General features: G+C 38.5%; 1 protein-coding gene across 1 annotated transcript in view; it reads right to left on the bottom strand.

The window, feature by feature from the left end:
• Positions 1-366: 366 nt before the first annotated feature.
• LRP12 (LDL receptor related protein 12) overlaps positions 367-14428 on the bottom strand; it is a 103048-nt gene continuing 88986 nt past the window's right edge. Inside the window, exons 4-7 of the mRNA XM_007934784.2 lie at positions 12543-12745; positions 9484-10588; positions 7429-7561; positions 367-1233 (exon numbers count right to left, since the gene is read on the bottom strand). Of these exons, the coding sequence (XP_007932975.1) occupies positions 367-1233; positions 7429-7561; positions 9484-10588; positions 12543-12745 (2308 nt within the window). The remainder of the gene's footprint in view (positions 1234-7428; positions 7562-9483; positions 10589-12542; positions 12746-14428) is intronic.

Genomic DNA, 14428 nt, shown 5'->3' with positions numbered 1-14428 from the left:
TTAAAAGATATTATATCGTACAAACAAACCTTTTAACATAGGTTAGATAAACTGACGGTCAAATGAGTTTCTGCAGCCATATGTCTACTGTGAACTATAGTACCAGAATAAAAACAATTAGAAACAAATGGAAGAACATCATTAAACAATATGAATACATAATGTATTGGCAGATGCTAAAACAGTAAACTCTAAAGTTTATAGAGTTACAAGGAGTACTTAATTTAACCATGCAGGCTAACGCATCCGAAGAAATCGCCCTGCATCTTTTTTCTTTTTAAACTAAAACTAGTTTAACTGTAAATTACGAAACAATGAATGGATATTGCTCCAACTTGAATACAATCTCTCTTATTTGATTCATACCTAACAAAGTAACAAAGCCTCATCATCACTCGTTTCATTTTTTAGTGCTGCTTCTAAGCAAGTGTCTGGTATCTGAGCAGTGTGGACAATACCACAGCGCTCACAGGGGCCATCTCGATTAGCTGGCCTCACTCCAGGGTTTGTTGCATTAAGTGGTTGTCTGAACCCCTGTCCTTGATCTGAGGCAAGATCGAGAAGAGGTCTGGAGCAGTCACTCACATCAACGTCTGAAGCTCCATCCGAAATTGGAATTAGCATTTCAACATCATCATCTTCTTCTCTTCCATTCACTCCATTATCAAGTTGTCTCAAAGGACTTTGGTTCTGATTTGCGGAGCTTGATCGTCCTAATGTAAAACGTACCCAACGGAGCCCCTGAGTCATACGACTTAGTGCACTTGTGAGTTGGTGACGTGCCGGACTGACACTTGGGGCTTCCACACTGGTCACATCCCTTCCATTATCTGTATTACCACTTCGGGTACTCTGAGTCGAGGAACTGCCACATGCCACCACTGTTGCTTCAACTGCTGCCGTGGGAGGGACCTTCTGGGGTAACGGGGCCGCAATCCCACCAGATGCTCCCGCGGAAGCCCTCCTCTCGTTTTCTGGGTCTGTGTCGTCAGACTCCACGGAAAACAAACTTCGATGAGTATTATTTCTTTCAGGTTCTCTGCTGGTACTCTGACTAGGGACAACCTCATCTCCATCTGCTGATACCAAAGCCAATGACCTGGAATGACGTGATCGTGCAAAATTAAAAATACGATTCCAGATGTTGCTGGATCTGCCTGCCATTGGAAGTCTGATTGAAGTAAATCCAAGCTGAGATCGTACAGCTAGTCTCAGGTTTTCCAAAACAGAAGCCTACAAAAATAAGAAAAGAGCTTAAAGGTGGCTAACAACAAGGTATTTAGATGACAAATACCCTCTATTAAGAATGTGGAGTTCTGGTGGTACAGTGGTTAAAGCATTCAGCTGGTCACTAAAAGGTCAGCAGTTCAAACCCATTAGCCACTCCATGGCAGAAGGTTGAGGCAGTCTGCTCCCGTAAAGATTATAGCCTTGGAAACCCACGGGGCAGGTCTACTCTGTTCTGTAGGGTCACTAGGAGTGGGAATTGACTTGATGGCAGTGGATTCGGTTTTGGGTGATTAGGGTGTATCATGGTGAAGTTCTATTACGCATGGTTGTCACGGTCTTGTTGTTGTTGTTATGTGCCGTTGAGTCAGACCCGACCCATAGCGACCCCTCCTTGGGTTTCCAGGGCTGTATCACTACGGAAGTAGATTGCCCTATCTTCCTTCCAGGGAGTGGCTGGTGGGTTTGAACCACTAACCTTCTGGTTAGCAGTCAAGTGCCTTAGCCACTACGCTACCAGAGCTCCCTGTCAGGGTCTAGGGAGAAGGAATTAAATTCCCTCATCTACAGAGGTTCTTTCCACTACAGAATCTCATCTGTAATTTGACTCACTACTCCCAGCGTTTAAGACTTTCTTGACACTTCATTTTGGACATGTACCTTTGAGATATTTAATGTCAATTCTAACAGCTATTTTGTTTCAAAATTGCACAAAATACTTCTTTTGCCCCTGAAACTGAGTCAATCCTGAAAGCGTACCAAGGCTAGAAAATAAAATCATTTGACACTTCTACAGTTGGGAAGGTAAAAGACCTCCACCGTGATTCACTACTGAGCTAAAAGGCCTGTGAAAATCCAGGCCCATTATGGTTCTGTAAAACTACAGAGCAAATTACGGTTTATATATGGAAGGTTACCAGGGGTAGGAGGAGAGGGGAGGGAACAATGCAAAAATAAATAAATACATAAATATGTAAGGAGGGGGGCATTCATTGAATAAATGCTCAAAACTATTAAATAGCTGTCCAAACTATCTGGCTATTAAACTAAATCCAAATATTTAGCCGCCCCCTCTCCCCGAAAACAACTTCAGTTTTGAAAAACTATTTTACAGAGATTGGCAAGATCATAATGGCTACATGAATCAGTAAGTTAATTTGCGAACACAGGAAAAATATCCCGAATTCCATTTGCAACTTTGGTCCACTTTACCAAAACTACAACTGCAGACTTTTGAACAAGTATGTATTTTTCCCACTGAGGCCAATGTGATACAATCAGATACTTTCAGATTTGTGGTATTTGTGGTACCCTACTCTTCTTTTCAAAGAGTTGTCTTTAGTAACTTAACATGGCCTCCAGATAAAAGAACAAGGAGGCCCGTGGGACAGCAGCAAGATTAGCTTTGCAGCCAGCTATCACATTTTCACAAATCATTAGCTATGGAACATCCAGAAGCTATCTAAGGATGTAGAGGGAAATGGATAAAAATAGTATTATGATTTTTAGAAATTTATACTGTAAGATTAATGTCATATTGCATTGCCCTATAATGTCTCCACTGGCTTCAAGCTGTGGATACAGCCCTGCACTCATATACGCAGTGGATGGATTTTCTTGTTTCTTAATGGATTGTATCAGGGTTTTTGATGTATAATCAACTTTTCCTCTTCAGTCCAGTTCTTGAATTTATTCCATGCTGTTGTTAGATGCCACTGAACAAAAAAAAAACAAACTCATTGCAGTTGAGTCATTTCCAACTTGTAGTGACCCCTCCTTGGGTTTCCAAGGCAGTATCACTACGGAAGTGGATTGCCTAATCTTCCTTCTGAGGAGTGGCTACTCAGTTTGAACCACCAGCCTTCTGGCTAGCAGTCAAGGCCCTTAGGCACTACGCTACCAGAGCTCCCAGAAGCCACTGAGTCAATCTTTTCCTGAACTCACAGCGACTCCATGTGACAGAGTAGAACTGACCCATAGGATTTTCTAGGTTGTAGTGTTTATGGGAACAGATTGCTAGGTCTATTTCCTGCAGAGCTACTGTGTAGGCTCAAACCTCTAACCTTTTGGTTAGCAGCCAAGCATTTAATTGCTACACCACCAGGTCTCCTTATAAAAATATAAATACAAGCAGGAAACAAAAATAAACATATTAATTAGAATGTCCTTGTACCACCAGATCTCTGTATAAAAATATCAATATAAGCAAGAAACAGAAATAAACATATTAATTAGAGTATCTCGGAAGGAAGGTTGGGCAATCCTACTTCCGTAGTGATACTGCCTCGGAAACCCAAGGAGGGGTCGCTATGAGTCGGGGCCGACTCGACGGCACACAACAACAACAACAACATAATAACAAAAATACACAAATAACTTAAATGTTCATCTTATGAAATTTCTCAGCACAGAATCTGGAGTATCTATGTAATGGGGCTTGACATAGAGCTATTATAAAGAGATCTACACCTAATTGACAAATCACGGCAAAGAAAGAACAGTACATATAATATGATCATATCTGTATTAAATACCAATAAATTATGTCTGATGATGCACGCCTGGCAAAATGCAGAAGTGATGCTCACATTTTATCAGCAACTATCTATAAGGAGATGATACCATTTTGGGAGAAGTTCATTTCCCCTTTTTCTAAATTTTTACAGTGTTCAGTTGTTTAAAGGGTACTGAATTGCATATGTAGTCAGAAAAACATAAAAATAGTTATAAAAATGCTATATTATCATCTCTTTTCTTCTTTTTTTTTAAAAGTCTTTTTCAAACATCCCTCAGGGGAAGTGTAATGCTGCACCCTTACCAGGCTAGTCCTTGCACTGGCATTTGTAATCTCATCCTATTTTGACTACGCCAAATCCTCACTTCCTCAATTACCTCATCATTTGTATGTTGAGAAAACTTGGCTTATATCTTGAACATTATAGATATTACATTACACATTCTGTTATATGCCTACAAAGAGTGTTAATTTCTTTTGTTTTAGCATATAATTAAACTTGCTTAGACTTAAACTATAAATTTCATCTCTTGAATAGCAGCTCACATCTCAGTTTAGCCCCCTCCCCCCAATGAATGTTATTCCATACAAACATGGTTCATCAGAGATTAATGAAAGATTTGGGAAAGTTTATACATAAAACGTGACTTATTTTAAAAATAAATAATAAAAAAGAGCAAATTAGACTTAATTAATATGGCTGAAACTATTCCTAAACATGTGAAAAGTATTTTTCAAAGTTTGCTCTCAAGGATTTGTTGAATAAATGAATATTGAGGATTTATTTCCACTGTCACCAATAAAGATGTTTTTTCTTAAGAGAGCACAGAAAACAAAAAAACAGAAAAGGTAAAGGATTTAGTTTAGAACACCATACAATGGTATTTTGAGAGGTGGATTCCCTCTCAATCTTCAAAGATTTTAAAGTTTCTACAACCTTAGTGTTAAGTATAAATTCTCTTACCCTTAGTCTGTGAAAACTGGTGAAAACTGGTGATCTTTAATTGGCATACATGAAACCCACTAAAAAATACAGATGATCCAGCTGAAAGAAAGACCTTTTCTTTATTCTACATGAATAAATTTATGGATTATTTTTAAAATCATTTACAAAAAAAGAGAAAAAAAAAATCTTTCAGCACCACCTAGTGGTTATAAAAGGCATTATTCACACTTAGAACAAACAAAGCTTTCAGCAATCTGCCATATATTTAAAATCCATTTCTAGGACACAATGGTGAATTGATTCTCTGCACACCAATCGAGGAATATAAAAACAATGTAAATATTACAGTAATAGAAAAAAGTCAAGGTTTAGGTGTTTCTTATTTTGCACACAAAATCCAACCAGTGGACCTTTTAAATTATTTTCAGTTAACAAATTACACCCAGAGAATATTTCTAAAATACAGATTCTTAGCAAAAATATTCTAAAAGACTCAAAGTGACAGACAGTAATAAGCAAATGGACAAACTCTCCAAATACAGTTTCCCCTGTCAAAACTGATGTCTTGTCTTTCCCATCACAAAAAAAGAAGGGAAGAGGATAAGGAAGATGTGACAGGCTGTGCTCTCCATCCCTCTTTGTAACTGGCATTGCATTTACTTGTGATTTCTTGTAAGTCTTTCAAATATAATCCCTGGAATATATTTCATAGAAAGCTAAGAAGCCGCAATCATAGGAATGTTTCATAATTTGGCCTTAGCAAAGGAGTGCCAAGAAGCAGCTTGTATGCCAGCACACATGGGTTCCTATATGAATGGTAAAATGATTCACTAATTAACAAGCACCATGAGTTAGAACTGACTCAGCAATGGCTAGCAACATCAACCACCACAAATTAAACAAACAAACAAACAAAGGTGGTTCACATTCCCTTATGAACTTCTCCATACATTTGGTCCTCAACAGCATCCAAGCTCTAAGGCCTTGTGGGCACACACTATATTACTAATCAAGCAATAAACAAAGGGCTTTTCAGATAGCCTTGGGTGTTATCACCCATCAACATGACTGACGCCTTCAACACACTTTAATGCTGACTTCACCATTATACTCTGTCAAAGTGAGATGAAGCTCTCTACTTGGCTGAAAGTCTGTTTAATTAGAAGATTGACAATTTAACATTACAGTCCATGAGGGGTTTCAAGAATGTTTTAGAAATCATTTTACATACTTCTTCAGTTTTAAAAAAAGCAGAAAACACTCCTATTTTGAAGATTGTTGTTGTTGTTGTTGTTATGTGCCGTCGAGTCGGCCCCGACTCATAGCGACCCCTCCTTGGGTTTCCGAGGCAGTATCACTACGGAAGTAGGATTGCCCAACCTTCCTTATGAGGAGTGGCTGGTGGGTTTGAACCGCCAGCCGTCTGGTTAGCAGGCAAGTGTCTTAGCCACTATGCTACCAGAGCTCCATTTTGAAGATAGTAAAGATTATTTTTCTTTTGAAAAGCTGCTACAGAAATTTGATAATTTGTCACCAAAAATTCAAACTTGAGAATTTAATTTCATTAACAGAATAAAATCTATTTTACTATTCATTAACATATTTTAAGACTTGGTTGAAGTAGAATTCTTTCTAAAAGTATTCTTACCTAAGAGAAACCGCACCAAAGTAGGGCCAAAAATATATTAAAAAAAATTTGCAACTTATGTTTTCCCTATTTTGTGCACAAAATCCAACTGCTAGATTGTCTATTTAGTTATTAGCAAATTTAAACTCAGAGAAATGTTTTTAAAATATAAACTGCTACCAAAGAAGTCTAAAAGACTCAAATTAAATGACAGATAGTAATCGAAAAGAACTTTTATTCACTCAAAAGGAGATGGGCTTCCATTTTAAACAGAATTAAGTCACTGTCAAAATAATGTTTATTAATTTTTCATAACTCTAATACCAGGAACAATTTTTTAAAATGTATATTTTAACTGTATAAACACATACCTAAAATGAACCTTGACAGATTTTAGGCATTGAAAAAATACTAATAAAGGATTTGAATTACCATTTAAAGAAATGTATGAACTCTTAAAATCCAGCTGTAAAGAAATTTTCCTTCAAATCAGGTACAAGTGTTAATTTCATTTCAATAACTTTTACTTGTAAGTGGTTACTCTACCATGTTACTAAATATTCCTAACATATTAATTTTAGTATTCATTCATAAACTTTCTTCTAAATATTTAAAGTAGAAAATGATTTGTCAAACTTTACCTCTGAATTTTAATGCACTCAACTATCTAACAGTAAAATGTCTAAGAATCACATACTAAAATCATAAGTAATAAGGAACAAAAGGTATACTTTTGCATTCTGTAGTATGTGTTAAACCATATATATGTTGTTATATGCCATAGAGTCGGACCCGACTCATAGCAACCCCTCCTTGGGTTTCCGAGGCAGTATCACTACGGAAGTAGATTGCCCCATCTTCCTTCCGAGGAGTGGCTGGTGGGTTTGAACTGCCAGCCTTCTGGTTAGCAGTCAAGTGCCTTAGCCACTATGCTACCAGAGCTCCCAAACCATACATATACATATCACAATTTCAAGTCCTTTGTATATTTCACACTTGACTTGATTGCAAAAATTCTGACACATTCATAGTCAAGGGTCCCTGCTTTACCACATGTAAGTACAAATTTCATTTTAAGAGGAACTGAAACAGAAATCATAAATTGCAGCATACCTGATTAGGTGAACAAACAGGAAAATCTTCAACCGGTGGAATTAAACCCTGAGCTATCAACTGTCCGTAAGAAGGAGGGGCTTCTCTTCTTAACAATTCTGCTTCTACTCTTGACAACTGTGTTTCAAATGATCTTTGAGAGTAGAGGGGGAATCAAAAATGTTAAACCAAGAAGTCAAAAAAAGGCAACCCAAAACAATGTATTTTAAAAAATTATTAACAAAATAATCTGCATGTTAGTATATTGAATCATTTTTAAAGTTTAGTCATTTAACAAATATTTATAGAGCATCCACACTATCCCTACGCTGGGAATACAAAGATGAAGCAGGCAGTCTGTCTTCCTGGGGCTTTACAGTGGTAGGAGCCTGGATCACTAAGTGTCAATAAATTGGAAATCTCTTTAAGAGGGAGAAATAGACACTGGATCTTTAAATCCCTAAAGTCACAGGAGGCTCTAAACTTTAGAAGAGTATTTGAAAGCTCTTAGAATACACTTTATTCAAATCCAACACAATTATGTTTCAGGTAAGAGTGAAATGAGTCATGAATACACTTTCCGGAACTGCTGGTTCCTCAACTTACAGCCTCTAACTCTTCACTGTGCTCTTATGCTGCAATGCGGTAAAAAGTTTTATACTTGCCCACAGAAAAGGTGCAGGAATGATTATTCTGATATTGTACTTCTGTGTCTTAATAATCTAAGTAAGCTTTTTGTTATGTCTATTATTTGTAGCTGCTGAAATTGGAAGGTCACTGTATCCCCAACAGCCTCCCTCCCAGGGGACCCTTTCTGCCATCAACTTCTCTCAGGCTCATCCATCCCTCAGCACCCAGCAGGTCAGCTCCGACAGTGGGAATTCATTTCTCAAAAAAAATCCTTTAATGGTTAACCACGTCTTACTGAATGGAGAGGAAATCTCAAGCATGACTCTCGCTGGGTGTCACAACGTGACGGCAGTCTTGTGTTCCAGTCTTACCTGCCATTAGGCCTTCATATGTGTTTTGGGCTCCAAATAACTATGTGCTTACTTCTCTGAGGAACGATACTGGGCACTGCTGCTTTCACGCATTTGCTCAGTCTATTTTTTTCTACTACAGTATCTTTCCCTATTTACATTCAATGAATTTTTCAAGGTACATTTCAAATGGTGCCTCTTCAGCTAAAGCCCTCCCAACCCCAATCGGATTAGGGATCTGATTTTACAGAACTTTGTTTTCTTACAGCACTTACATTTTTATCTTATTCCACTCAACAATTCCTTCTTCCAAATTGTAAACTCCTTATAAGATTATAGGCGCTCTGGTGGCATAGTGCCTAAGGCATCTGACTGCTAACCAGAAGGCTGGCGGTTTAAACCCACCAGCCATTCCTCGGAAGGAAGATCGGGCAATATACTTCTGCAGTGGTACCACCTTGGAAACCCAAGAAGGGGTTGCTATGAGTCAAACTGACTCAATGGCATTGAGTTTGTTTGTTTTTTTGGTAAGATCATGCCTTTTATCTGAAATCACTGGATTAATATTTATAAAAACACAGGCTGAAAAATGACAACTAAAAGTTGCAGCTTGCAAAATTCCTATAAAACAGATCAATCTAAAAACAGAAACTAGTAAATACAGACTGGTTTTCCTCTAAGTGCTGTTGTTGTTGTTATGTGCTGTCAAGCCGGACCTGGCTCATAGCAACCCCTCCCTTGGGTTTCTGAGGCAGTATCACTACGGAAGTAGATTGCCCCATCTTCCTTTCGAGGTGTAGCTGGTGGGTTTGAACCGCCAGCCTTCTGGTTAGCAGTCAAGTGCCTTAGGCACTACACTACCAGAGCTCCTTTCCTCTAAGTATTTATAGTTATAATGTGTTTAGCCTTTTGAGTCCTGGGCTTTTCACACTAATTTTATATATTATAAATAAGATTTACCCACTTGTAATATAAAACAAAAATTATTGCTCATCACTCTAATGTACCTGTTGCAGATATACATATATATATATATATATATTTTGTACTATTGAGAGCATAACCACTATCACTATAGTTTTGTCTTGACACTGACCTTCGTTCAAACATTCTTAGAGAATAAAGTTTACAAGTACAGCCCAGTGCAATGACGAGTAACAGGCCACAAATAAGGCTCCCTATGACAGCAGCCGTTATGACTCTGGTAGGCACAATGACTGGGCAATTCTCCTCATCGCTGCCATCACCACAGTCATCTTGAGAATCACACACCCAGCTTTCAAACACACAACGGTTGTTTTTACAGTGGAAATTTCCCGGCTGGCAGAAAAAGCAGTTTTTCTCATCGGAGCCATTTGGGCAATGATTCTGATAGTTGCAGCGATCAGAACGAGGATAGCAGACACCATTTCGAGAACATGGAAATTCTTCCTTTTGGCACATGGTACAATTGCCTTCATCTCTTCCATTTGGGCAATGCCAATACCCATCACAACGCTGCTGCTCAGTGTAACAACCCCAGTTACCCCCGCAGGGGATTTCCCACGGCAAGCAGAAACCATCCACTTGGTAAGTAGCATTAAACCCTCTTGCAGCGTTCACTTTATCAGCACAGAAATGCACTCTTATTTGTCCAGAAGAAGAAACAACTGTAAGGGGTGCGTGAGAATCAAAAGCAGTTAGCACACGCAAAAGCTTGTGTGGATTCTCCTCCAATCCGTCATATATTTTGACATAATCGCCATACCCAGTACCATCAAGTTTGAAGTCAGTGAAGCGTAAAATGACTTTACGATGATCTCCAGTGTCTATTAACCAGGTGCAATTGCTTCCAGGAGGATAAAAGTCTGGATAGTTGGGAGAATTGAAAGTACCATAAAAATATTTCAACCACTGCCCACAAGTTGGCACATCACAGTCTATCTCATCTCCAAGGTCGAGGCAGTCGATGTTTCCGTCACATTTTAAAGACTCGGGGAGGCAAGTGTAAACTTTGGTAAACCGAGACAGACACTGGAACTGGTTGTAAGCACAGGGCTGAAAAGCAGCAGCTGTTGGAGGATTAGCTTCTTTGGTGCAGACCTCTTCGTCGGAACTATCTCCACATTCATCCATGTTGTTACATTTCCAGGCTTCTGGTATACACTTTCCATTACCACAACGAAACTGATCACAAGCACAGTTTGGTTCCTCAGATTTCCCTGAGGGGTGGGGAGAAAAATACATGCTTTAAAAAGTAATATAAAAGCAAATTTCTTTCTGTTTCCCTAAAAATATACACAACACTCAAAACAAAAAAAAAGCCCAAAATTCACTGCCATGGCCAATTCCAACTCACTCACAGCAATCCCCTTTGGGTTTCTGAGGTGGTGAATCTTTACAGAAGTAGATTGCCCCATCGTCCTTCTGCAGAGTAGTTGGTGGGTTTGAACTGCCAACCTTCTGGTTACCAGTCAAATGCCTCAGGCACCATACCACCAGCACTCCTGATATATATATTAACACAGTGTTTGCCAATTCAACATTTTTCAGGTGTACAATTAAGTGACATCAATGGCATTAATGATGCCGTACAACCACCACCCATAACTGTTGCTAAATTTCCCATCACTGTAACAATACTCACTAAATCCAGTGAGTGGCAGTTGTATAATCAAAGTTGATTTAAGCCCAAATGACAGGTGTTTTAAAAATTTTATGATTTAAAAAAATCATTAAGTTCTAATGACAAATTTGCTCTGGTATATTAATTACTCAACAATTCATATGACTTCATGCTGTTTCAAATAATCATAACACAATCCTCGTATTCTGTAGTTTCTGTTGTTTTATCATCACATCAGCAAAATGAAGTTCCTACAGAATTCTAGTTCTCTTGTGTATCATTCTAAGTATATAGCAATAATAAGGTGGTTGTTGTTGTTATATGCCATCGAGTCGTACCCGACTCATAGCGACCCCTCCTTGGGTTTCCGAGGCAGTATCACTATGGAAGTAGATTGCCCCATCTTCCCTCTGAGGAGTGGCTGGTGGGTTTGAACCGCCAACCTTCTGGTTAGCAGTCAAGAGCCTTAGGCACTACGCTACCAGAGCTCCCAATAATAAGGTAGAGGGGAGCAAAAAAAAATCAAACATTAGATTCCTACCCATACCCTCCACTGTGGAGCTGATTCCAAGTCACAGTGACCCTAAAGAGCAGAGCAGAACCGCCCTATAGGGTTTCCAAGGCTGTACTACGGAAGCAGACTACCACACCCTTCTGCAGAGTGGCTGGTGAATTCAAATGCTTTTAGTCAGCCGTCAAGTACTTTAACTACTGCTCTACCAGGGCACGTTGTTAGAGCCCTGAAATCCCAAAATTTTGACACTGTTAGGCTTGTATTTATTTCTCAATTAACAAGCCATTTATTGATAAATAGGTGACAGAAAATATGCTTCGGAAACTAAGTAAGACAGCGTTCATAAGACAAAGGAGCATGTTTGCTGAAGTAGACCATGTAACTTCAGATGTAATGTAATTTTAGCAAAAAAATATAACTCTTATGCACGAAATTATTTACATTTGTACAACGCAGTTACTCTCTTTAGATAAAAGTTTAAGGACAGCAAAAGACTTTTACTTCTGAGACTATCAACTATGAAGGTAAAACTGGCTATATATGCCTTTTTCTTAAAAGGTTTATAGACAATGATCAATCACACAAAAAATACATTCTGAAGTAATTTTCAGCATATGGGTAAGCACTTAAGGGGCAAAGCATTTACTTTTAAAATAAACATATTTAAGATATTTAAAAAGAATACTGATCTTAGCTTATAAAATAAATTATTTTATAAAGATTAAAAAAACATATTTCTGAAACCCAACCCTGTTGTTGTTATGTGCCATCGAGTCGGACCCGACTCATAGCCACCCCTCCTTGGGTTTTCGAGGTAGTATCACTACGGAAGTAGACTGCCCCATCTTCCTTCCGAGAGCCAACTCTAGGTCTACTGAACTTTTAGCCTCAACATGCTCAATCTCAGCTGCCTTGATGATTGAGGCAGAGCCAAGTTGGACAATGCTTAGAAAACTAACCTCAAAGTAACTGAGCAGTTAATACCACAGAATTCAGTTGAGTTATCTTTTTTTTTTTTTTTAACTTAAAAACGTACCTGAAAAATATGCGAGTCTGAAACCCTTTCTAGATACGCTGTCATCTGAATGGAACCTGATCCAGATGTGGTCTTGTGAAGAGATGTATGGCGGTGGAACCGTCGAACCACAAGCTCTGTAACTTTCAATATTCTTATATGTTTCTATTGTCAACCAGTCCAAACTGCACCTTCTGGACCCTTGAATATCAAAATCCTGAAAACTGTAAATGTCAGAACAGGCTATTAATTTTGGAAAGAAAAACTATAATATAACCAAGTGTATTATAAAAATACTCCATACATTAATTGATTCTCATGGGTATTCCAACCATATAATACCATCCTTTGCAAATAGTAATAGTGCTTCTTTATTTCTAATATTTATATCTCTTTTCCAGATTTAAGAATACTTATTTTTCATAAATCACACCAGATTCCAAAATAACGAAACAACAACAGAAATAGATGGTAGTGGGCAATGTTGTTCTTCATGGGAACGCTCCCAGCCTTTCACCACGAGGCATCGTCTGGATGTGGCTGGTTTTAAGGTATGCTGAGTTTTCCTTTTTCTATTTCAAAAATAATGTATCAACAGGTGTGATAGTTGGGGTTGTGTGTCAACTTGGCTGGACCACGATTCTGAGTGATTTAAGCAGTTGTGATGTGGTTATTCCCATGATAAGATTGGATGTATATGTTTCGAGCAGCCAAGTGTTGAAAGGGAGTTTCCCTAGGGGCGCGTCTGCTTCCAATACATATATGGACATCCTGGGAAAGTGAGATACTCTCCTGTGCATCTGGATCCTGTTGTGCTGCCTACAACTGTCCGTGAGCAAGCAACCCACCATTCGGCCTGGTGATCTTGGATTCATCATCCTTCAGAGTGAACAGCTGGTATACTGCCTGCTCATTGTAAGCACTCAAATAACACAAACATTTATATAGCAACAAGTAAAAAGACCTTCTTTAAAACCTTTCCTTAGACTAGTCCTCAGAGTAAGAGTAACTATTAATTGTGGTGCTTATCTTGCCAGACTTCTGGCTATCAACTTACTTATATCATATATTAACTCCTCTATATAAAAGGAATGCTAACCAGAAGGCTGGTGGTTCAAATCCACCAGCCATTACTTGGAAGGAAGACTAGGCAATCTACTTCCATAAGGATACCACCTCGGAAACCCAAGGAGGAGTTGCTATGAGTTGGATTGACTTGACAGTAGTGAGTTTTTTTTTTTTTTTTTTTTTAATATGTAGAAGGAACCATACGGCAGATACTCAGATACTATTCTGCAACCTGCTTCCAGCTAAGTGGATGCGGGCATCTATTTGTTTTCTTTAGTCTGCTAACTTTATGCCACAATTTACTTGCTTCTTTTGACATTTTTTTCCCTTCAAAGCAAGGCTTTTCTTTCCCAGGTCGCATGTTACTAATCAGACACACTGGGTCACTGATCTTAGTCTGGCTGCGACGCTGAACCACTCAAATTGCTCTTGGCCTTCTCTGCGTCTTCAGCTTCAGGCAACGCAAAGCACAATGATCTTTCTACTCTATTAACGGAAACTGCACAATACACAGTGAGAGAGAGCGAGAGGACGTGGGTTGTGTGTGTTCAGGAAAGACTTCTAATTCAGAACATCTTAAATGTCCTGGGGGTGAACCAGAAACACCACCTGATGAACGGAAGTGCACACACAGCTTCCTTTCAGAGTGGATTAGATTTGTTTACCTGCTTGCTTAATGTAAAGTTTATAGTTTACATTTCCAGAAGAAAAACTAGTACAAATATAAGCAAAGTTCAAAAAAAAAAAAAAAAATATTTTAATGAACAAAATCTTTTCCAGGGAAAGTTTTAGAATACTTTTTCACATAAATCATTTTATGTTCAATCATTAAATCTTAT

Source organism: Orycteropus afer, unplaced genomic scaffold, assembly GCF_000298275.1.
Source record: "Orycteropus afer afer isolate SDZICR_OR568_19922 unplaced genomic scaffold, OryAfe1.0 scaffold00021, whole genome shotgun sequence".
Lineage (NCBI taxonomy): Eukaryota > Metazoa > Chordata > Mammalia > Tubulidentata > Orycteropodidae > Orycteropus > Orycteropus afer.
Note: the sequence above shows the minus strand (reverse complement) of the source record. Positions and strands in the feature narration are given on the sequence as shown.